General features: G+C 41.6%; 1 protein-coding gene across 1 annotated transcript in view; it reads left to right on the plus strand.

The window, feature by feature from the left end:
• The window catches only part of MAN1A1 (mannosidase alpha class 1A member 1), a 260475-nt gene that overhangs the window by 189769 nt on the left and 44860 nt on the right, over window positions 1–25846 (plus strand). The window contains exons 8-10 of the mRNA XM_033939003.1: window positions 13262–13377; window positions 16119–16338; window positions 16860–17032. Of these exons, the coding sequence (XP_033794894.1) occupies window positions 13262–13377; window positions 16119–16338; window positions 16860–17032 (509 nt within the window). The remainder of the gene's footprint in view (window positions 1–13261; window positions 13378–16118; window positions 16339–16859; window positions 17033–25846) is intronic.

Raw genomic sequence — 25846 nt, forward strand, 5'->3', positions numbered from 1 at the left:
TGATACTTAATTTTTGGAAAGCAATTTGGGGCAAAATTAACAAGGTTTTAGGTGTCTCTGCCAATGTCTTATGATGTGGTTTTATTTGGGACATTGTTGAGACCCAGGTGTCCAATCGAAACACTTAAAAGTAGATTTCTTCTGATTATGATGAGGGTGGCCATGCAATTGATAGCCAAGAACTGGAAAAATTATGATAGGCTAAACTTTTCTTTTTGGTGGGAATCATTTTGTTTGTGTTATAGGTATGAAAGAATGAATGCGGAACAATTGGGAAACAATAAAAGGTTTAAAGAAATAAGGGGTCCGTTGGAAGTATATGTTAATAAGATTGATTAAATTGGTAAAATCCTTAATTCCTGGAATTTCCTGGTTTTCCACACACATCCAGATAAGGAGGGGGGAGAGGGGAAGGTGTAAGGTAATTTGTTTTCGTATTTGTCAAATACAAGTGCTGTTAATTGTATCTATGCATATTTATTTGTACTTTTTGTAAGTCTTGAAAATTAATAAAGATTTAAACACAGAAAAATTAAAATCACCAGGCAAGAAAAAAAGATTATTGGGTCTTCCAGTGGAGGTAGAGGGCTCAAATTCTATAAATTTTCTAGAAGAATTTATTCCTAAGTTGCTCTCCCTCAAGCTGAAGTTTCCGTTGGAAATTGAACAGGTACACCACATTCCATCGCTTGCAAACAGTAAACAAAACAGCCCCAGGCCCATAAGAACATAAGAACTGCCATCTCCGGATCAGACCCATGGTCCATCGAGTCCGGCGATCCGCACACGCGGAGGCCCAGTCAGGTATACACCTGATGTAGTTTTAGTCACCCATATCCCTCTATGCCTCTCATAAGGAGATGTGCATCTAATTTGCCTTTGAATCCTAGCACAGTGGATTCCTTAATAACCTCCTTTGGGAGAGCATTCCAGGCGTCTACCACTCGCTGTGTAAAGCAGAACTTCCTGACATTTGTCCTGGACTTGTCCCCCCCTTAGCTTCAAACCATGTCCTCTTGTCCATGTCGAGTTGGACAATGTAAATAATTTATTTTCCTGCTCTATTTTATCGATGCCTTTCAGCATTTTGAACGTCTCGATCATGTCCCCTCGCAGCCTCCTCTTCTCAAGGGAGAACAGTCCCAGTTTCTTGAGTCGTTCCTCATATTCCAAGTTCTCCATACCTCTTATTAGCTTCGTTGCTTGTCTCTGCACCCTCTCCAGCAGTTTTATATCCTTCTTTAGGTTGGGAGACCAATGTTGGACACAGTATTCCAAGTGTGGTCTGACCATTGCTCTATAAAGCGGCATTATGACTTTCTCCGATCTACTCGTGATTCCTTTCTTTATTATGCCTAACATTCTGTTTGCTTTCTTTGCCGCTGCCGCGCATTGTGCCGACGGCTTCAGGGTCCTATCTATCAGTACACCCAGGTCCTTTTCTTGTTCGCTCTTACCCAGAGTTGCGCCTGACATTCTATACTCGTGTTCCTTATTCTTACTACCTAAATGCATTACTTTGCATTTCTCCACGTTGAACTTCATCTGCCATTGCTCTGCCCATTTCTCTAACTGATACAAGTCGCTCTGGAGTTCCTCGCTATCCTCCTGCGATCTGATTACCCGGCATAGCTTTGTGTCGTCTGCAAACTTAATGATCTCACTGGATACTCCTTCTTCCAGGTCATTGATGTAAATATTAAATAGGATCAGCCCAAGAACCGAGCTCTGGGGCACACCACTAGTCACTTTCTCCCAGTCTGAGAACTTCCCATTTATGCCCACTCTCTGCTTTCTTTTTTCCAGCCATTTGCCTATCCACCTGTGTATATCTCCCTCTATTCCATGGCTTTGTAGTTTCCTGAGAAGTCTTTCATGTGGAACTTTGTCGAACGCTTTCTGGAAGTCCAAATATATTATGTCCACCGGCATTCCACTATCAATTTGCTTGTTCACGGTCTCAAAAAATTGAAGTAAATTCGTTAAACATGATTTCCCTTTCCTGAACCCATGTTGACTGGGTTTCATCAAGTCGTGTGTATCTAGGTGCCGGACTATGCTATCCTTGATCAGTGCTTCAACCATCTTTCCAGGGACAGACGTAAGGCTCACAGGTCTGTAGTTGCCCGGTTCCCCTCTCGATCCTTTTTTGAAAATTGGCGTGACGTTCGCTATCTTCCAGTCATCTGGTATCTGTCCAGTTCTGATTGTCAGATTGGCAAGTTTTTGCAATAGCTCTCCGATTTCAACCTTCAATTCCTTTAAAACTCTCGGGTGAATTCCATCTGGTCCAGGGGATTTGTCACTTTTAAGTTTGTCGTATATCTGGTCTGGTAGTATATCTGGTCCAACTCCACTTCAACTGTGGTGAGGCTGTCTTCTATTACTCCACTAAACACTTTCACTGCTTCTGGTATTTTTGCGGTATCCTCCTCCGTAAAGACGGACGCAAAGAAGGAATTTAGTTTGTCTGCAATTTGTTTATCTTACTTGATGTACCCTTTTCTTCCCTGGTCGTCCAGGGGTCCCACCGCCTCTTTTGTGGGTTTTTTCCCTTTCACGTATCTAAAGAAGGGTTTGAAGTTTTTGGCCTCTTGCGCTATTTTTTCCTCATAGTCCTTTTTGGCATCCCTCACCGCCTTGTGACATTTCTTCTGATCATCTTTATGTTTTTTCCATGCTTCGGTTGTTTTCATGTGTTTCCATTTTTTGAAAGAGTCCTTCTTTTCTTTTATGGCTTCCCTCACCTGTCTGGTAAGCCATGCCAGTTCTCCCTTACCTTTTGTTCTCCCCTCTTTGGAGATCCTCGGAATGTGGAGATTTTGTGCTTCTGTGATAGTATTTTTCAGTAGGGACCATGCCTGGTCTACCGTTTCAAGTTTGTCCACCTTTTTCTTGAGTCGTTTTTTCACCATGGCTCTCATGTGATCGTATTTGCCATTTTTAAAGTTTAAGGTTTTGGTTAAGGTTTTGGCATGTTTTCTATTCCCGATGTCAAGCTTAAAGCTGATCACATTGTGATCGCTCGTCCCCAGCGGTACCGTAACTTCTACTTCTTTTGTCGGACCCGTGAGGCCATTTAGTACCAAGTCCAGGGTGGCGTTGCCTCTTGTCGGCTCTTTTACCATTTGTTCCTGGAAGCAATCCCCTAGCGCCTCCAGGAACTTGGCCTCCTTGCCGCAGTTGGAGGTTCCTAGTTTCCAGTCTATCCTCGGGAAATTGAAGTCTCCCAATATTATTACATTGCCCGTCTTGCATTCTTGTTTGATTTCCTCTATCATTTCTGAGTCAGTTTCCTCCGCCTGTCCTGGGGGACAATAGTAAAGGCCAATTTTTGTGTCTGCGCTGTTTTGGTTTTGATTTTCAGAGTGTTCCATTTTCAGTATGCCTGGAAATTTTAAATTCTGCTAAGCAACTTAAATCACTAAAGTGGCAGGAGAACAAAATTCTACTTCTACCTGATTTCGCTAAGTTCACAGCCAATTTAAGAAAGCAGTTTCTGTTCCTCCGTCCACAGCTGAGACAGCTGGGAGCTACATACGGGTTATTATACCTGGCAGTAATAAAGATTATTTATAATAATAAAACCGTGTATTATGAGGATCCTTCTGATTTACAAGTTTACATCAGTCAGCAGTTGGAGCCTATGATTTAATGAGCAAAACTGTACAAAAGGGAAAAGGAGAAAAAGGTTTGAATAGATTTTGCGATCTCACTTGATTAAGTTTTGGTAATTTCCTGTTCGGGTAATGTTTCTTACAGCTCTTACTAATCGGAACAATTATTGGAAGAAAATAACAAATATCAGATGTCATATAAAACTATGATTTGAAAGAAGATAATATAGGGTAATGCTAATGGATATCGGAGAAAGTATAATAAGAAAAAAGGAATCTGTTCTTCCCCTTCTCATTTCCGTGTTAACAGTTTGGGTGCCTTCAGACTGCTTAAGCTGTTAAGCCCATCCATTGGCTAAAGGGCTGCTTTACCTTGTAAGAGTTCCCTAACTAATAGCCTATTATTTTCCTGAAAGAGGCATTAAGGTTTTCAGGGTTGCCTCTTTTCCTGGTTAAATACTAACCATGGAGATAAATATATACGAAAAGCAGCCAAACTTAAATTCTCCTCTGAAAGTGCAAATTACAATACTATGAGGACATGACTTCTAATGTTGTGCGGATAGAATAGAATATAATATTGTTCAACTTGGGGACTTCTCAAATTATATAATTGTCTGAAGTAAATTTGTGAAATATAACAGCTTTTGCAGGTATGGCTATGGCTTTGATGGGCACAGTCCTACAAAAATGTCATCTTTACTGTGATGGAAATTTTACCACAGGAAATGTAACAGAGGAGAAAACAACAATTTTAGGTCAGGCATCAGTGGAGCTGTTTTAAGGGGAATGTAAATCAGAAAAACTGTCCGTTATACTCTACAGAAGCCTCTCCACTGGAGGTTGTTTGGGGGGGGGGGGTTTATAAGAGGGCCAGGAAAATACTTTCAAGGAACAGCTCGAGCACACAGTAGAGTGGATTGTACGAGAGGAGTATCGGAGGGCAACAGCTTTTTTGGTTTCGGAGCAGTTGTTTGCCTGCCTTGTGGAGCCCGCCGTTCATCAGCTGGATCAGAGGCATAGTCTCCTGAATTGGACAGTGTCAGATGCCAGTGCTAGACAACGTTTGACACCAATGAATTTTAATAGCTGAGATATTTTCTCTGGGAAGCTGAAATTGGGGATGTCTTGGGGTTGCAGCTTTTTGCTATCAGGAGAGACTGGCCCAAGATCATCAGAGTTATGCTAAAAGCCTAGGTGCGTTTCATTGGCTAGGCAGTTAATTGGTTAACAGTCATACTTGTTTCCTTTTTTATGATTATACCACTGAATTATTCCTTCAGGTTATTCTGGTTTTTAATATCTAGATATCTTCCTAATGAATGTCTTTGGATTATTTGATTTTTTAGTATTATAATCTAATGTTAAGATACCTTTTATTTTGATAATTTTTGTAACAAGTGATTTTTTTTCAATTATTTATTCTGTCAGCTTTAATTGCTTGTTGTTTTTCTTTTTGCTTGTTGTTTTTCTTTTTTCTTATATATTGTGAAGTAACAAAATAACAAAATAATCTTTTCAGGGTTTTTTGGGAGGGGTATTTATAATTTATAGATATCTTTAACAGGTTGATCTCTTAAATTTATTTAACCTGTTAAAATACTACATGTCATTATTAAGATATCTATTTTATCATCTTATGTTTTATTTTTCCTTTTGGTTAGCAGATTAATTTCATAAATTTATTTAACATTTGTATCCAGTTATTTCTTTTTGCTGTTCTTTTTTCTGTACTGTCTTCAATTTTTCTGCAGTATTATAATACCAACGCATTCCTTAAAAAGTTTTTAAGGTTTATGATTTAAAGATACCGTTTTAAGAGATTAATGTCTTAAGTTTATTTGATCTGTTAGTAATAATAATACCTGTTATTGAGATATCTTCTATTTGGTAAATTTAGTGACCTTGATAATATTTAATTTGGTTTGTTTATAATTTTAGATAAATCTTAATAGAGTAAATAAGTTTAAGACATTAATCTATTAGTAGTAATTTTACAGATTTTGTAAATTTCTCATTTTTTAAATTTTGTTGCTCTTGGATAGCTTTAGCCAGGTTATTAATGTTTAGTGTTCTTTAAAACAGGAGATTTAGGTTTCTTAACCCATTTCTAATATATTGTTTATAATAGGGATAATATTACTTATAAGCTGAAGTATTGTAATATCTATACTTGGGGGTTTGCTTTCATTAATAGCTTTTGTTTTAAAAGGGTTTACTTTTAGGAGGATTCTTTAGTACTTGGGGGAAGATTTAAAATGTGGGTCTTCATGCTTGCATTCAAGTTTACATGTTATTTTAGAGGGAAGGGTAGGGGTGGGATGATGGGTTTTAAAGGTTTGGGGTCTTGGATGTGCATGGAATGATTATTGAACCTGGAGGGAATTAGAATACTGAAAGTTTAATTTTTTTGATTCTAAGAAAATGGCTTTAAAATTTTTCTCATTAAATGTTAATGGACTCAATCATCCCATCAAAAAGAAAAAGATACTTACCTTTTTGAAAAAATAACATGCTGACATATATTTTTACAAGAGACTTATTTGTCAGCAATAGAAGTGGCTAAACTAGAAGGTGGCTGGATCAAACATTGTTTTTTTGCTCCAGTGATAGGGAAAAAGGCAGGTGTGGCAATCCTGGTTAATAAGTCTGTTAAATTTGATGACTTTCATGCTGATCCAATGGGTAGGTGGCTCTATATTAAAATGACTTCAGGAAATGATATCCTGACACTTTTTAATATTTATGCACCTAATACAAATCAGGCGGAATTCTTTTTAAAAAAAACTCCAACAAGTAATTCTTTCACTTGCTATGCCTAACTTAATCATAGCTGGAGACTTCAGTGCTGTAGTGGATCCAATTATGGATAAGCAACCAAGTAGACAGGTAGCCCCAGGTACATTAGATAGATTGTGAGCCCACCGGGACAGATAGGGAAAATGCTTGAGTACCTGATTGTAAAAACCGCTTAGATAACCTTGATAGGCTGTATATAAAATCTTAATAAACTTGACTTGAAACTTGAACTTAGAGAATCTTATGAATACTTGTGGTTTAAGAGATATATGGTGGATTTTTAATTCTAATGCTCGAGAGTTTACATTTTGCTCCCAAATTCATAAATCATTTTCAAGAATAGATTATTTTTTAGTTTCAAATCATTAATTCATCAGGTTTTAAAAGCTAACATAGATCCTATTATTATTACAGATCACGCTGGTATTTGGATTGAATATCAATTCACTAAAGAATATAAGAACACAAGAATTGCCGCTGCTGGGTCAGACCAGTGGTCCTTCGTGCCCAGCAGTCCGCTCACGCAATGGCTCTTAGGTCAAAGACCAGTGCTTAACCGAGACTAGCCTTACCTATGTACTTTCTGGTTCAGCAGGAACTTGTCTAACTTTGTCTTGAATCCTTGGAGGGTGTTTTCCCCTATAACAGCCTCCAGAAGAGTGTACCAGTTTTTTTACCTCTCTCTGGGTGAAGAAGAACTTCCTTACGTTTGTACGGAACTTTAGAGAGTGCCCTCTCATTCTCTCTACCTTGGAGAGGGTGAACAACCTGTCTTTATGTACTAAGTCTATTCCCTTCATTATCTTGAATGTTTCGATCATGTCCCCTCTGTCTCTTCTTTTCAAGGGAAAAGAGGTCCAGTTTCTCTAATCTCTCACTGTACGGCCCCTTAACCATTTTAGTCGATCTTCTCTGGACCCTTTCGAGTAGTATTGTGTCCTTCATGAATGGCAGTCAGTGCTGGATGCAGTATTTTAGGTGATGGCGTACCATGGCCTAGTACAGTGGCATGATAACCTTCTCCGATCTGTTTGTGATCCCCTTCTTAATCATTCCTAGCATTTTGTTTGCCGCCGCCGCACATTGCGCGGACGGCTTCATTGACTTGACCAGTACTCCCAAGTCTCTGTCCAGGGGAGGTCTCTCAAAGTACTGCACTGGACATCCTGTATTCGTGTATAAGATTTTTGTTACCATCATGCATCACCTTACACTTATCCACGTTAAACCTCATTTGCCAAGTCGTAGCCCATTTCTCGAGCGTGTTTATGTCACATTGCAGGTCTTCGCAGTTCTCCTGCGTCTTCACTACTCTAAATAACTTCATATTGTCTGCAAATTTAATCACCTCACTCGTACCAATTTCCAGGTCGTTTATAAATATGTTGAAGAACACAGGTCCAAGCATCGAATCCTATGGCACTCCACTCGTGACGCTTTTCCAGTCCAAGTATTGTCCATTTACCCCCACTCTGTTTCCTATCTGCCAGCCAGTTTTTAATCCATGTGAGTATTTCACCCTTGATTCCATAGCTCACAATTTTTTGAAGTAGTCGTTCAAGCGGAACTTTGTCAAATGCCTTCTGAAAATCCAGATATACAATGTCGACCAGGTCACCCTTGTCTATCTGCCTATTTGCTCCCTCGCAGAAGTGCAGCAAGTTCATCAAGCAAGAGCTTCCTTTGCTGAAGCTGTGCTGGCTGGTGCTCATCTTGTGTTCGTCAAGATGATCAGTGATGCGGTCCTTTATCAGCACCTCTACCATCTTTCCCAGTACCGAGGTCAGACTCACCGGTCTGTAGTTTCCCGGATCTCCCCTCGAACCTTTCTTGAAGATCGGTGTAACATTCGCCACTTTCCAGTCTTCCAGAATCCTTCCTGATTTGATCAACAGATTGGCTATTAGTTGAAGCAGTTCAGCTATAGCCCCTTTCAGTTCCTTGATTACCCTCGGATGGATGCCATCCGGTTCTGGGGATTCATCATTTTTAAGCCTATCAATCTGCCTGCATACCTCTTCTAGACTGACCGTCAACCCTGTCAGTTTCCCGTCTTCGTTTCCTGCGTATAGCCTGTCGGCTTCCGGTATGTTGTGTATATCCTCTTTGGTAAATACAGACGCAAAAATTGTGTTCAGTTTGTCGGTGATGGCTTTGTCCTCTTTTATGACTCCCTTTATTCCATGGTCGCCAATGGTCCCACCACTTCCTTTGTGGGTCATTTCCCCTTAATATATTGAAAGAATGGCTTGAAGTTTTTTGTCTCCTTGGCTATTTTTTCCTCGTAGTCTCTTTTGGCCCCTCTTACCGCCTTATGGCACCTGCTTTGATGATGTTTGTGCTTTTTCCAGTTTTCTTCCGTTTTTGACCTTTTCCATTCCTTAAACAAAGTTTTCTTGTTTCTGATTGCTTCCTTCACTGCTACAGTGAGCCACGCCGGTTCCTTGTTCTTTTTCCTCTTGGATCCCTTGTTGATCCGCGGTATATATAGGTTTTGCACCTCGATGACTATGTCCTTAAAAAAGGACCATGCTTGCTCTAGCGTTTTTACAGTGCTTATCCTCTTCTTAATCTTCTTCCCCACCATTAGTCTCATCCCTTCGTAATTCCTTTTTCGGAAGTTCAGTGGCGTGGCTGTCATTCTGGATCGATGTTTTTCCCCTGTGTCCAGGTTGAAGTGGATCATATTGTGAACACTGCTTCCCAGTGTCCCTTTTACTTCTACACCTTGCATCGGTCATCGTGGTCCATTTAGAATTAAGTCTAGAATTGCATTTCTTCTCATACTTTTCCTTGACAAGTTGTTCCAGGAAACAATCGCCTACAGCATCCAGGAACTTGGTCTCCCTACTGCAGCGGGAGGTGCATAGGTTCCAGTCTATCTCCAGATAATTGAAGTCACCCATGATAATTGTGTTGCCTCCCTTGTAGTTACGTTTAATCTCGTCCGTCATTTCTCCATCAACTTCTTTGGACTGCCCTGGGATGCCGATGCCGATCTTCATTTCCGTTCCATTTATTCCTGGAATTTTGACCCATAGAGACTAACTTAGTTTTCGTTTCTGGCATGTTCTGTCAGGTAGACTCAATTCCCTCTTTGATGTATAGGGCAATACCCCCATCTTTTTGACCTACTCTGGCTCTGCGGTATAAGTTGTATCCCGGTAGCATAGTATCCCAGACGTTTTCCTTGTTCTACCATGTTTCCATGATGCCGATGATGTCAAGGTTATATTTTTGTGCCATAGATTCCAATTCCCCCATCTTATTCCTTAGGCTCCTTGCGTTCGTGTACATACACTTGAGTTTGCGGTCTTACTTTCTTGCATTTCCTTCCCTCTTGTGTCCCTTTCGATCCATCAGGATTTCTGTCTTGCCTATGATCCTGTTTGGAGGTTTAATAATACACTGCTTGCTGACTCAAAATTTCTTAAGGAAATTCAAATAAAAATGAATGAGTTTTTTTCAGTTTAATACCTCAGATGAGATATCTTTGGAAACTATGGAATGTCTTCAAGGCAACTTTAAGAGGGCAGATTATAGCATATTCGGCTCATGTTAGGAAGTTACTTGGAATGGAGTTTTCCAATTTAGAAGAGATTATTTCTGGTTTAGAATCAAAATTGGCTTTAAAATGGGATCAAGTAACTTTAACTGCCCTGATGACGGCTAAATACAAATATAATGCTATAAGCTCACAATTGGCTAGGAAAAATTTTTTCTTCAGCAGGCGATGTATTATGGAAACTCGAATAAAGCGAGGAGAGTATTGGCAAATTATCTCAAAGCTAAAAAGCGAAGAGAAAAGATTGTGGCCATTAAAGATGAAAAGGGCAAGATTTATACCCTTATATCTGATGTTTTAACCCACTTTCTGGATTATTATAAAGCTTTATACTCTTCTGAGCTAAATTCAAATAATGGGAATGAAGGAGGAGACTTCTATAGCCCAAAATTCCAGAGCATATAAAAGAATCTTTTGATGCACATATATCTTTTTGGGAACTCCAATCAGCATTGAAGTCTCTTAGAGCAGGGTCCGCTCCGGGTAGTGACAGATTTACAGTGGAGTTTTTTAAAAATCTGTTCAAAATATATTGTTACCTCATCTTTTTCAATTATATCAATTACAATTAGCTAAAGGTCAAATATCAGATACAATGGCTGAGGCTCTTACAATTGTTTTGCCAAAGCCAAACAAAGATCCTATTTTGGTAGTGAATTACAGGCCAATCTCTTTAATTAATGTGGATGGAAAAATCTTGGCTAAACTATTGGCTCTGAGGTTAGCTAAGGCTCTTACTTATATTATTGGAATGCACCAAACAGGTTTTGTTGCTCGAAGACATTCTGCAAATAATACTAGATTGGCACTTCATATGCTCAATTTGGCAAAAACAATAGATGACCTGGCCTTTTCTGTATCTTTGGATACAGAGAAGGCCTTTGATCGAGTAGAATGGTCATTCATGTACCAAGTAATGGATTGGTTTGGGATGGGTTCTGGATTTATTCAAATGATTCAAGCCTTGTATAGGCTTTATATTAACAATACATTTTCGGAACAATTTTGTTTAAAGAGGGGAGTTCGGCAAGGATGGCCATTATCTCCTCTGCTCTTTGATATTGTTTTGGAACCCTTGTTAGCTATTCAGCAGGCAGAGGAGATGCAGGGAATTCCATATGCAGGTCAAGACTATAAAGTTTTGGCTTATGCAGATGATATATTGCTTCATTTGATAAATCCTGAACCAACTATCCCTCATTTATTACAACTGATTGTTTTGGAAAATTTTCTGGATACAAGATAAATTGGAGTAAATCAGAAGTTCTTCCATTGAATGTTCACTGTATAAAGGGAATATTTGACTCATTTCTGTTTCTTTGGAAGGAAGAGGGGATAAAATACTTAGGGATAATGATTCAAAAGACACTGGAGGATACAATGTTGGTAAATGAAAGATCCTTATTGTTGAAGGTCAAAGAAATGTGTGAGCAATGGAATCCATTACAACTTTCTTGGCGGGGGAGAGTCCAAACTATCAAAATGATGATCTCGCCTGTAATTTGTTACCAAATGAGTGTTACCAATCTATTTTCAATTATCTTTTTATAAAAAATTAAATGGGATTCTTTCAAAATTTCTTTGGCTTGGTAAAACTCTTAGTATCTTTACAAAAGTCTCAATCGATGGGAGGGGTAAATTTTCCAAATTTTTACATATGTCATCAAGCTTTTATTTTGCGTCAGGGTATGTATTGAATCCTTCTTGAACTCACGGAGAATCTACCAGATTGGCTGATTCTTGAAAGTCATCTTATGGCCCCACTTCATCTTAACCATGTTTTGAGTATCAAGCGTCCTAGAATTTATAAAAATAATAATTTTTCATTCAACTTGGACAACACTAAAATGTATAGATCATTTAACTTCAGTCCAGATACAGAAAACAAAATGTCAATCCCTATGGCTGAATTCCAAGATAATTATAGGCAATTCTAAAATCCTATGGAAACATTGGCTAAAGGGCAGGCATTCAAACACTAAATGATATAATACGGGACAATAAATTGGTGTCTTTACTTCAAATCCAGCAATCGTTTAATATTCCAAGAACTCAAGGTTTTAAGTGGTTGCAATTAAAACAAGCCGTTCAAAAAGGGTTCCCTGAATGGCGTTCTTTAGTAAGTCAGCAAAGTCTGCCTACCATATGTCTGCAAGTGGATATTCAAGGACATCAAGCCTCCAAATGGTATAAATTAATATATGAGTACTTCTCAAAAAAAACCAACAAGCTTAAGAGATATCTGGTGTATGGAAACACAACAAAACATTTCTACTACTCAATGACCATGGATTTGGACTCGGAGGATGTATTGCAGTTTCAGCATCAGAATATTTTGGACTCCAGTCAGACTTCAAAAACTGGATAATACAAAATTGAATAGATGCTGGTGCTGTCATCTTGAAGTGGGGACACTGGATCATCTTTTATTTTATTGTCCGTTGATGCTTAATTTCTGGAAATCAATTTGGGGTAAAATTAATTTTGTTTTAGGTATATCTATTCTGTTGTCATATGATGTGATTTTTTTATTTGGGACATCGTTAAAACCTAAAAGCCCAATTGACAAAAATAAAGATAGACTTCTTCTTATAATGACTGGGGTGGCCATACAACAAATCACCAGAAATTGGAAAAATTGGGATAGACTGAATTTTACTTTTTGGTGGGAAGCAATTTGTTTATATTAGCATTATGAAAGAATGTTAGCGGAGCAATCTGGGAAAATTAGGAATGTTAAAGAAATTTGGAGTCCGTTGGAGTCATTTGTTAAACACAATGATTAGTATTCACCTACCAGATTTGATCTTAGTTCCACGTGCATCCAGGAAGGGGGGAGGGAGGGAGGGAGGGGTAAATTGTTTCAGTAATTTGCAAGTATGCAAGTGCTGTTTATTGAATTTTTGAATGTACATATATTGTACTTTTTATATGCTTAATAAAATCAGTAAAGATTTTTTTAAAAGAACTAAGAGTATATAAACTTTTGAACAAATCTATTTTATTTCCTTTATTGTTATGGTTTGTTTTAATGATTGTGCTATACTGGTTTAATTTGAAACATTAAAAATAAATGTGTCTAATCATTCATATTTTCCACAAATATGACAAATTCTGCTAGAGGTATGTAAACTTATAAACACAATTGCATGTACATTATTTTTGAAATTTTGATCATAGAAAAAGATGAAATTATTAATGTGCAGCACCTTACACAGTAACTTTTCATATTTTAAATATGGGTATTTGCTCTATCTGAAATTGCATCCCCTTTTTTCAGATCATGTATCTGTTGGTGGGCTGGGAGATAGTTTTTATGAATATTTACTGAAGGCTTGGCTGATGTCGGACAAGACAGATGAAGAAAGCAAGAAAATGTATTATGATGCTGTTCAGGTAAATGAGATATTCAAATCTTCATTGGCGCCTGGGCCAATCAGGCCTTAGGCTTAGTGGGGATGGGCGGACCCGCTATGCCTAAGGCCTGATTGGTCCAGGCTTCTAGAGCCTGGGCCAATCAGGCCTTAGGCTTTGCGGGATGGGCCGGGAAGAGGCGGGTCCACCTCATTTCGATGAGGTGAGCCTGCTGGCTGGACGGGCAAGACCCGTCTGGCCAACAATTAAAGGTTAGTTTGTTGGGGGGGAGGTTTGGGGGCTGTTAGCGCGGAGGGGGGCGTCTTCCAGCAGGAGGGATTGGGCACCCTCCTGCCGGCAATCGGACAGGCGGCCGCGGCTGCTAAACTTATAGCGGCAGAGAGATCCCTTGCCGCGATAAGTATAACGGCCGCGTCCACTTACAATGTAGACCAGTATTTTGCTGGCTTACATTGTAAGCGTCTCTTCCTCTACTAGGGAGACGCATAGGGCCGCTTAGGTTCACCTAAGGCCCTTAGGCGAGCTTAGGCATCTTGCGGGCCTCCCTAGGCTCCCAGAGGCGCCTTCAATATAGGCGGCCTGCCTGGGGAACATTTTTATAAAAAAACGTGCATCCCGATTGGCTGATTAGACAGCTGTAGGACGCCTACAGCTGCCTAAAATCGGGACGCACTTTGTAGAATCAGGGCCTAAGTGTCAATTAGAGATGGAGACTGAAATATGGAGTATGAATAGTAGTGCTGCACGATTTCTGATTCAAATCAATTCACCGATTCGAGTCGGGTGAATCTATTTGTTTTGTAAAAATTTCAGCCTGGCCAATTCAATGACCAACCCTTATCACCCTGTCTCCTAAAGCAGGAGTAGCAGCGCTGCCTCTTGCTGGCCATCCACTGCCGCTCTTACTTTAGGGGGGGAGGAGGAAGGCGGGGATGGGCAGGCGGAGTTTGGGCGGGTTTCGGCGTGAGAGTAAGGGTGCAGCGTCAGCTATAAGTTGAACGAGGGCAGCCGCAGGAGGGAGCATGAGCCGGGCGCTGCTGAGAGGTGGGCGCCGCTGAGAGCTGGAGGCGCACGCAATCCTGGAGGAGATTAGCAAGGGAAACCGGCTGCCCCAAGCCACTGCCATGATGTAAAAGAGGGGGAACATGCAGACCTTTGGAGGGCCATGTCTTGGGGGGTGGGGAGCATGCAGGCCTTCAGGGGAGGGGGTCCTGGTGTAAAAGTACAGGGAGGGAGGGAAGAGGGGTTCAAAGAGATATGCATATACCGGACTGGGGGAGAGGGGGAAGAAATAATGGGTCTAAAAACAGAGGAGCGGGAGAGAGATGGTGGACAATGGGATTTAGGGAGGGAAGGAACAGAAAAGAAGAGAAGTTGGACACAAGGGATGGTGTGAGGGAGGGTGGGGGATAGAGATACTGGATGTGAGGGTAGTTGGGAAGAGAAAGGGAAAACTAGTGTACCCTGGGGTGGTATGGAAGGAGGGAGAGATGCTGGATGAAAGGGTAGTTGAGAAAAGGAGAGATGGTGGATTTGGGGATGGTGGGGTTCATCGCTGCAGCTGTGGGGATGGAGATGAAAAAAAGGAAAGATGCCAGACCTCGGGGCAGGGAAAGGAAACGGAAGGGGAGGACAGAGATGAAAGATGGATGGTTAGCATGAAGAAAGAAGGGAGAGTCTGGCAAGCGAATTATCAGAAGACAACCAGAGCCTGGGACCAACATGATTTGAATAATGACCAGACAACAAAAGGTAGAAAAATAATTTTATTTTCTGCTTTGTGATTGCAATATATCAGATTTGAAATATGTATCCTGCCAAAGCTGGTGTTAGACCACAAATGTGAGCTAGGATTTAACAGAGAGAGGAAAAGTTTTTTTTGTTCATACCACAGCGCCAGTGTGGGTAGGAGAGGGCAAAGGAAGTGAAGAGGCTATAAAATAAACCCACTAGGATATTTTAAAAAAACACCCAATTGGGCAGGAAAATCTAATCGAAAAATCAATTCAATAGGCTGAATTGAATTGAAATTTTTTTTCCTGAATCAGGCAGCACTAATGGATAGAGATTGTAGGTGTCAAGTGGGGAAAGTGAAGGGATTATAAGGGTATTAAAGTGTGAGGATGTTACTGCTAGGGGTCACGGGAGCCATTCTTGGACCTGGGGCTAGAAGAGAAGGAGCAAGTAGAGATCACTCCTGCTTTTGCCAGATCCTAAAAAATTCAGTAAGGCTGGGGATGGGGATCCAGAGATGGGTAGAGGTTGGGGGGACAATTCTATCGAGGGAGGGGGGTCATTGTTGCTGGAGGGGATTGGATGTTATGAGGGACAGAAAATGAGATGTATTGGGGGGGGGTTTGTTGCTAGAAAGCGCTGGGGAGGGTAGATGATGTCTTAAAAGGGGGGAGCAGTGGAAAGCCAACAAAGGTTTTTTTTTTCTTTTTAATCTACATGGATTTCCCTTGTAAGATGGAGAATATCCTTCAGTATATTAAGGCCACACAAAAACCACTCCTGCATTCCACACCCCTGTCTCACCCTCTGGCAATGTACACATGGTGAGTATCCCCATGTATAAATAGCCCCCTTTTTAAAATAGCTTTCACATGTAGAGGCCAATCTACACATGTAAATGCTGCTATTTACACATGAGGATGATTCCAAAATAACCACCTATAACTTAGGTAAATAATTATCGGATTAAATATATTGTATGTCATCCACGTGTAATTCTTTAATATTGCAAATTACTGTTTCTGCAGTCTATTGAAACACATTTGATCCGAAAATCTAGTGGAGGTCTAACATACATTGCTGAATGGAAAGGAGGTCTGCTAGAGCACAAGATGGGCCATCTGACCTGCTTTGCTGGTGGCATGTTTGTACTTGGAGCAGATGGTGCACCACCTGATATGATTGGTCATCATGTTGAACTTGGTGCAGAGATTGCACGGACATGTCATGAATCTTATGATCGCACGAGTAAGTTTTATAGTGTTATCTGTAATTCTCTTGTTTTCAGGGTTTAATGAATGGGGATTGTATGTTTTAGGCAGTTCTAGCAAAACAGTGTGCACAAGAAAACAGAATGTTTATTTGCATTTACATTTCTGCTTATAAAACAAGCACAAGGGTATCAAAGAATATATCAAATATCCACTGTTATATATTCATTCATTGAAGATACTGCCTTTTAGCACAAAGGAAAGGACTTTTTTCAAATTTTTATGAGATGCTGAGCATTGATGTCTCCTAGATCAGTGTTTCCCAAGTCAGTCCTGGAGTATCTCTTTGCCAGTCAGGTTTTCAGGATACCCACAATGAATATGCATGAAAGAGATTTGCATATCAGTTTCATGCATATTTATTGTGGATATCCTAAAAACTTGACTGGCAAGGGGGTACTGTAGGACCAACTTGGGAAACACTGTCTTAGATAATTGCACATGTATTAAGTGGGTGGTTCAGTATTATGATGTATGTATTTCATTTATCCATTTTAGCTATGAAATTGGGACCAGAAGCTTTCAGATTTGATGGAGGTGTTGAGGCCATTGCTACAAGACAAAATGAGAAATACTACATTTTACGACCTGAAGTTATTGAGACTTATATGTATTTGTGGCGGTTCACACATGACACAAAATACCGCGAGTGGGGCTGGGAAGCTGTAGAGGTATGTAGATTTTTGTTTTCTTTTTAACTACTTAGGCAGGATTTTTTTTCAGCAAATATTTTGGTCATTCATAGTAATATAGTACTTGATAGCAGATAAAGACCTGCATGGTCCATTCAGTCTACTCAATAAGATGCAATATAAAATATTGCACTGGTGATCAATAGTGTATACTTGTATTTTCAGCGGTTTTTTAACTCGGCTGTTTATCTTTGCTCAACATTTTCAGTGTTTTCACCATCTGTTGATGTTTTATAAGAAGTCTATTACAAAATAGACTCTTGACAAAGGCTATTTTAGCGAAAACACTTTGTGTCGAGTCTACATTAGCTTTCATCAATTGCTTTGGCACCTACATTTGCTGTCATCAGTAAAGACTGTTTTGGTTGATCTGGACTTTGGCTGTGGACATCTCTGCCTTTATTTTATTTTATTTATTTTTTTTATTTATTCAATTTTTCTATACCGTTCTCCCAGGGGAGTTCAGAACAGTTTACATGAATTTATTCAGGTACTCAAGCATTTTTCCGTGTCTGTCCCGGCGGGCTCACAATCTATCTAATGTACTTGGGGCAATGGGGGGATTAAGTGACTTGCCCAGGGTCACAAGGAGCAGCGAGGGTTTGAACCCACAACCCCAGGGTGCTGAGGCTGTAGCTTTAACCACTGTGCCACACACTCCCCTACACTTTTGATTGCTCTGGTGTTTCCATCGTAAAGGTTCCCTTTTGTTTTTTTCTTCAATATAAAATATGTATTCTTGATTTATCCTTGCCAATTTTAGGGCAAAGACTGTAGAAGACTGCCCAGCACTGGTCTTATCTACCAGTTACTGGAATTACCATCTAAAGCAGCACTAAGTTTATTTTGATTCCATTTTTCCCATATAGAAATCCTTTGAGTTTATCTCACTCAAATTTTAATTCCATTACCATTTTACTTACCTCCACCTCCTGCAGGAAGGCATTCTAGGCATCCAGCACCCTGCCAATAAAAAGTACTTCATGACATAACTCCTAAGTTGATCCCTCTGCAACCTCAGTTCATGTTCTACTTCTTCCCCTTTTCTAGAAAGGATTTGTTTGCATATTAATACCTTTCAAATATTTAAAAGTCTGTGAATTGATGCTTGCTAACCACTTTTTCTTGCTCTTTTCTACTGCTCCCTTCCCTTGCGGCCAAACAGTGGGAGGCTTGCCACCAGGCCCTTGCTGATCTTACTAGCGGTAAATCTTTTGATTATAAGAGATCTCAATCTTCACATAGATGCCTCCCATGACCCCCGGGACTCTTATTTCCTATCTTCTCTGTCAGATCTATCCTTGTTGCAATGGGTTTCATTTCCCTCCCACCAAGCCGACCATACTCTTGATCTGGTTATCTCCTTTATTCACCATATTGTCCCTTGGTAATCCATCTGACTTCCCATTGTTGTGGACTGATATCTCCTAATCCAATTCTTTCTGTCATCAGTACAATATCTTCCCCATTCAAATTAAACGTTCACACATTCATGGCCCTTCCCTTTCACCCTCTTTCCCAACTGACTTCTTCTTTACTCTTATCCAAACAAGCCCATATCTGGTTCATGGTTCTCTCTGAAGCATCTAACCATATTGTCTTGTCACAAGTATTAATAAGCTGAAAGCCTCTAGACACCCTTGGTTTAATAGTGATCTGTGCCTCTTCAAACATCAGTACCAACAAGCCAAAAGTTGCTTTCAAAAAAGTAAATCTCCAGTTGATCATGTTCTCTGCTGAGAAAGACACTATAGCTTCAATAATTTCCTGATGAAAATGACAGTTCTTTGGCAACTCTCCAGACCAGCATAAGTTAATCTTACAAGCGGGTTATATCTCATCATGACCAGCAGGTGGAGACTGAAACAAAACTCTAGAATAGTACAAAATAGGTGCTTTTCCCTATTCCTATTAGTCTTCTTTCAGTCTCCAGCAGGTGTGAGTGAGCTGTACCCATCTCCCTTGATAGGGCTGTTCTAATTTGTTTAGGGATCCTGGTCCCCGTTTTTGTGCTAGATTGAGCTTGGGTGGGCCCTGTTTTGGAGTCCGTCCGACCTCGGGGTGTCACACCCGGCAGGTCCCTCCCCCCTTTTCCTCCACCTCCCCAACATTTTTGTAGAGGTGCCACAGCAGTAAGCCTTGTCCCTAGTTCAGGCAAGGCATACTGCTTTGAGAGCCAGTGGAGTATGTTCTGTAAAAAAAAAATATATATCCTGAAATAGTGCCGGTCTGAAGTGTTGTTTTCCCTTTAAATTTGCTGTATTTTACTATATTTTTCAACTAACTGACACTTTTCTTCTAGCTAGGTCACGTATGGAGCAATGAGGAAAAAGTGCTCATTGTGCTCCAGATGCACTCGCGGCTGGTCTGTGCAAGCGCTGTACAGGCCGGTGCGGTAGAGGAACCTCATCTGCAGCGGGTGCCAGCGTTCAGGGCTCCCCACCACTAGTGCCTCGTGAGTCGGCAGAGAGCAGTGGGGAAGCCCAGTCTTCCCCCACTGCACACGGAGGGATTTCCTCAGCCACTGATGGTAAGGGTAAAAAGGATTCCCTTACCGCCAGTTCGGCTGGAGATTCCCTCACAGCTGTTTCTTTAGCAGCTGATGCCGTCGTGCCTGCTTTAGAGGCTGGGATAGTTCAAAATTCCCAGCTGCTTTAGGCCCTGGAGGGGTTATTTCTGGCGGGAACTACACCATTTTTGATGGCAGGCCCCTCCATTTTGTCTTCCCCCTGTATTGGAAAAACAGGGGCAGGTTTCTGCTGGATCCCCTGCTGTGGCAGGGAGTCCCATGAGACCCCCCAGGGGTTTTTTCCCCTAATTAAATTTTTGCTTTGTGCAGAGCCTATTTTCAGGCAGCTGAGGGTCCTGCGTACGCCCAGCGGGTTTCGGGGAGTGTTCCCTCTGCATCCCCTGTGGCTTTGCCTCCCTCTACGCCTATGGTGTCCCATCTTCCTCCTCCCTTATCCAAGAGTGGCTTGCGATGCTAATTTGTGGTCGGAGAAACGTGTTGGCCTGGATGAGGACCTGGACCCTTTTGAGGAATTCCAGGATCCTCTCGGGGGGATGGCCTCTGGTGGCGGGGCATCTGGTTTCCTGTTTTTTGGCGAGGAGGTGTCCGTGGTGCGCCTTTTTCAGAGGGATGAGCTGCCAGACCTGATCCAGCAGGTCTACTCAGTGCTGCGTTTCAAAGAGGTGCCATCAGAGGCCCCACGTGTGGGGGGGTCCCTCTTCATAGGGGGATCCACACTACTTTCCACTCTTTTCCTATGCATCAGGATATTCTGGATCTCATTCTGGCGCAGTGGAATACGCCAGATGCGCTGTTTCAGTTTGCGCACTTAAGAGGCCTGGTTTTCTGTAGCTTAAGCATGTTAGTCAGCCCAAGAATTATTATTAGTCATAAATGTCTAATTGGTCTCCAGTTTGTCTCCTTGTTATTTTTAAATTTTTTTTGTACAACGCTTGTACCTTCGGATAAGCGTTTTATCAAAAACTTGAATAAACTTGAAACGTAAACTTGAAGCGTTAGCAGGGCATGACAGAGACCTTTCTAGTCCTGATCAGAGGGTCTTATATACATTCAAACACATTTAAAACTTTGAAAAAGTCAGGATGATAAACAAAAGACCAGGAAACTGATATAGAGCATAGGAAAAGGGGAATTCACTATTTATGTGAGGTGTTAGGTGGGGCAGAATCATAGAGGAAATCAGGTATGATATACAAAATACATACATAGAGGTATTAAGAACTCCATCTTGATTTAGTGACTCCATTTTGTTTTAGTGACTTTCTGTCTGTCTTTGTTCTCTCTGCGTTTCCCACCTTGAGCCTCGTAGCTTTAATTAATACCAGACCTCTCAATCTGGCTTATGGAAGATATAGGGTTTCATATTTTTGAATACAGATAGTTATATGTATTAAATATAAATCAAATATGTTTTATCCCAGGACAAGCAGGCAGCCTATTCTCATATATGGGTGACGTCATCGACGGAGCCTCGATGCGGAAGTCTCGCAAGCAGACTTGCTTGTAGAAACTAGAAGTTTTGAGTCGCCGCATCGCGCATGCGCGAGTGCCTTCCCGCCGAGCACAGGGCGCATCTCCTCAGTTCTCAGTTTTCCACGGAGCCGAGAAGTCCCTCTTTGACTCTCTGCGTTTAACTTACTTCGTGCCTTCTCTCAACGCAGTTTGTGGGGTTTTTTTCTTCACGAATCGCTGCATTTCTTTTATTTCTAGTTTGTTTTTTTTTAAATTTATTTCTTCCATTCGGCTGCTGGGGCAGGCCGCTCGGCCGCAGCCCAGGGGCTTCGACTTTGCGGCGCCTGTTTTTCCTCCTATGTCCTGGCCAGCAACAGGCTTCAAGAAGTGTAGCCAGTGTCAACGTGCGATTTCACTCACGAACCCACACAGTAGGTGCCTCAATTGCCTTGGGCCAAACCATCACTAAAGTCGTGCGAGCGCTGTGCTATTCTTCATCCTCAAGCCCTTAAACATTGTCTACTTTCAGTGGAGAAGCTCTTTGGGATGGATTCGACCACTTCCTCAACTCCGAAGCCGACCTCGCTCTCACCTTCGACAGAGGGTCCTCCTGCCTCCACTGCTTTGACCTCGAGCCTCATCAGACCACCTTCGTTTGCAGCGGTGCTTTCCTCGACGTCTGCTGTATCTTCCCCTTTATCCTCAGGTCAGAATGCTCAGCAGAAAGTTCCAGTGGTGGTACCTAAGACTTCCAAGTTGAAGCACATTGCCACTGCCTCTGTGGAACCTCCAGCTAAAGCAAGTGGTCTGGTTTCAGACGCAGATCCATCCTTGCCGGCTTCTTTCCAGACCATGTTAGAGAAGTAATTCATTCAGTACCTCACTAATATGGACCGAAGCTTGTTACTCTAATCCAGCCTGGGCATTCTGCAGACTCCCGTGAGGTCAAGCCTCTTCCTATGCCTCAGTCTGAGCCTACACACACTATGCAAGGAGCAGAGTCTCTGCGAGTGTCTGGTCTGGCATCTATGTACGTGAAGCAAGGAGCAGATTCTTTGCAAGTGCCTTGACAGGAATCCTCACACTCCATACAAGGAAAAGAGTCTTTGGGAGTGCATCAAGGTTCCTCAATCAAGCCTTTGGAGCTTCAATCCACAGCTTCCAGCCCTATCCATTCCTTAGTGGCATCGACTGCTTCCATCTCCGGGGTGAAGTCTCCTCAATCTTTGAGATCTGCTTCCAAGCACCATTCTCACCGACGATCGAGGCCTTCCTTGAGGTATACTTCCAGGCATAGCTCTTCTTCCAAAGAGCATCCTCCTTCAACTAAGCCTCGATCTACACCTTCCAGTTCTACTAGACCACCGACTCCTAGATCGAGGTCTCCACTTCCACACCTCAAGGACTCAGCGGTTTCGATTGCTTCGTCCAAGTCTCCCTATTCTTTCGATGCCTTTTTTTCCTGCCGAAGCTTCATCTTCGACCCAGGCTGCCTCGACGACCTCGAGTCCTTCTCGAGGCAAGGCATTGGTGGATCAGCTATCTTTCTCCTCTTTTCTTCGTCAGATGGTTATTGACTTGGACCTTCAATTGGATACTGGTTTCAAATTCTCTAAGGAGTATCTCGAAGTCATGCATTTCCTCAACCTCCGGCAGAGTCACTTAAGCTTCCTCTTCACAAGCTTTTGTCTCAGACTTTTACCAGATGCCTGGAGACTCCTTATGCAATTCCAGCTGTAATTAGACTCCAGATATAAAACTCTCCATTGCAAAGGATTTGAGAATTCACAGTTATCTCACCAATCCCTACTTGTGGAGTCATCCTTGAAAAGGTCCCATCCTTCCAAGGTTTATGCTACCGTTCCTCCTGCTATGGACAAATTCGGATGTCGCATCTATCAAAATGCCATGATGTTCTCTAAAGTCCTTAATTATAATTTCCATTTTATCACTTATTTTGAGTTTAAGTTCCTCATTGCTCTTTTGCCTAAATTTCTGTTATTTAGATATTCAAAAAAGCACTTTGAATTTCAAGAAGTCATATCTTCTCTATCACAACTCAGATTACATCTACTTCAGTCTTCTTACGATCCCTTTGAGTTGTCTGCCATGGAGGCTGCTTGTTCTGTAGCAATGTGCCACCTTGCCTGGCTTTGTACCATTGATAGGGATCCTAATCTTCAGGACCGCTTGGCTAATATTCCTTGTGCAGGCAATGACCTCTTCGATGAATCTATTGAGGCAGCCACCAAGAAATTGTCTGAGCATGAAAAATCCTTTGCTTCTATTGTCAGACCTAAACCAAACCAGCTCCTGCCAAGCCTAGACGCCATCCTCCTATTTACCAGAGGCGTTTTGCTCCGAGAGCGGCTCCTTACACTCGCCCTCCTCCCAAGAAACAGCAGAATCGGAAGCAACAGAAATCTCAACCTTCTGCTGCACCTAAGGCTACGCAGCCTTTTTGACTGTTTAAAATAGAGCATAACCTCCACTTTTCTGTCTCTGAACTATCTTCCCCCTATTGGAGGTCGTCTCCATAATTTTTATCACCGATGGGAGGCAATCACATCTGAAATCTGGGTGCTGTCAATCATCAGGGAAGGATACTCACTTCATTTCACTCAGGTTCCACCAGAGCTTCCTCCAAGAGAGTATCCTTCCAGTCCATACCAGGCCACCCTTCTTCTTCATGAAGCTCAAGCTCTGCTTCGCCTCCATGCCATCGCACCAGTTCCTTTGGAACAGCAGAACAGGGGTTTTACTCCCGTTATTTCCTTGTTCCGAAGAAGACGGGCGGCCCATTCTGGATCTCAGGGCTCTCAACAAATTTTTAGTCAAAGAAAAATTTTGCATGTTATCCCTGGCATCCCTTTATCCCCTCCTAGATAAGAACGACTGGTTATGCTCTCTGGATCTCAAGGATGCTTATACTCATATTCCCATTCATCCAGCCTCCCACCAATATCTCAGATTTCGGGTGGGGAATCTGCATTATCAATACAGAGTGCTGCCCTTTGGCCTGGCTTCATCTCCCAGAGTGTTCACCAAGTGTCTGGTAGTGGTAGCCGCAGCTCTCAGAAACCATGGTCTTCAGGTATTTCCCTACCTGGACGACTGGCTCATCAAAGATTCAACATCTCAAGGGGTTATTGTAGCAACCCAACGGACTACGTGGTTCCTACAGAGTTTGGGATTCAAAATCAACTTTCCCAAATCCCAACTTCAACCCTCTCAGAATCTACAATTCATTGGAGCTGTTCTGGATACTATCCAACTCAGAGCATTCCTTCTGCAACAACGTCTGGAAGTCCTCCTTCAACTCTGTCATACAGTGTCTTCCCGTTCCTCCATATCAGCGAGACCCATGATGGTACTACTGGGTCACATGGCCTCCACAATACACGTGACTCCTTTTGCCAGACTTCACCTCAGAATTCCTCATTGGACCCTGGCATCTCAGTGGACGCAGGTTTGCGACCCACTTTCTCGACACATTGTAGTCACTCTTTCATTGAGACAGTCTCTCTGCTGGTGCTTGCTGTTTCAAAACGCCCCCTCATCAGAAGGTCCTCACAACAGATTCCTTGACCTACGCTTGGGGCGCTCATCTCGATGGTCTCTGTACTCAAGGCCACTGGACCAGTACGGATCGTCAGTGTCACATCAATCTGTTGGAACTCAGAGCGATTTTCAAGGCTCTCAAAGCTTTTCACAAAATGAAACAGGGGAATCATAACCACAAACTCAAAAGCACAGAACCAAAGTGGAATTGTCCCAATCAGAATGGTGCGCACCAAACAAAAGTGTCCTTCAACTCATCTGAGAGATCCAAATTTCATTCAAAGCCTTATCTGATAGATCCTTTATTCATTCAAAGCCTCATAAATTCATCCAATGACTCAGAGACCCGACATGCACATGTTTCGGCCTAACCGGCCTGCCTCAGGAGTCTACAAGTACATACATGGATATAAACAAATTAAAAACATACAATATTTATATAAAAGATATACTAAAGAAATATATATAATGTACATATAATAGCAATTAATGTATAATAACAGCAAAGAATGCACATAAATACATTCAAATACAACTAAAACACAAACGTAAGGGCTCATCATAAATTCCAATGACCCACTTACAAATTAATAAAATCAAGATTAGCGAATTCAACTCATTCAATATATAATAGTTAAAATAAATACTTAGATTTACAATTCATATTTGATAAAAAAAATCATCAACCTCATTCAATATATAATAGTTAAAATAAATACGTAGATATACAATTCATATTTGATAAAAAAAATCATCAACCTCATTCAATATATAATAGTTAAAATAAATGCGTAGATATACAATTCATATTTGATAAAAAAAATCATCAAACTTCAAGAAGCTTTAAATTCATACAGCATTACAGTTTATGTTTAACTAGTGTTTTAGCCCATTACATTAATGGGTGCTAGTAAATCCTCCTTCCCTCACATGTTCCCTTCCATAGTTTGTCTCACCCCCACCCTCCAAAGCCAGCTTGCCTGCCTGCCATCCCCATGTGCAGTAGAATTCTCTCCCCCCCCTCCAGCCAGCAGCACCTCTTCCCTGCTCCCCCTATCCAGCAGCATCTCTTGCCTGCTCCCCTGGTCCCTCTTCCCTGCTGCCCCTCACTGCCTTCCATAGTTTGTCCCACCCCCACCCTCCGAAGCTAGCTTGCCTGCCTGCCATCCCCCTGTGCAGTAGAACTCCCCCCCCCAGCCAGCAGCACCTCTTCCCTGCTCCCCCTATTCAGCAACACCTCTTACCTACTC

The sequence above is a fragment of the Geotrypetes seraphini genome, chromosome 3, assembly GCF_902459505.1.
Source record: "Geotrypetes seraphini chromosome 3, aGeoSer1.1, whole genome shotgun sequence".
NCBI lineage: Eukaryota > Metazoa > Chordata > Amphibia > Gymnophiona > Dermophiidae > Geotrypetes > Geotrypetes seraphini.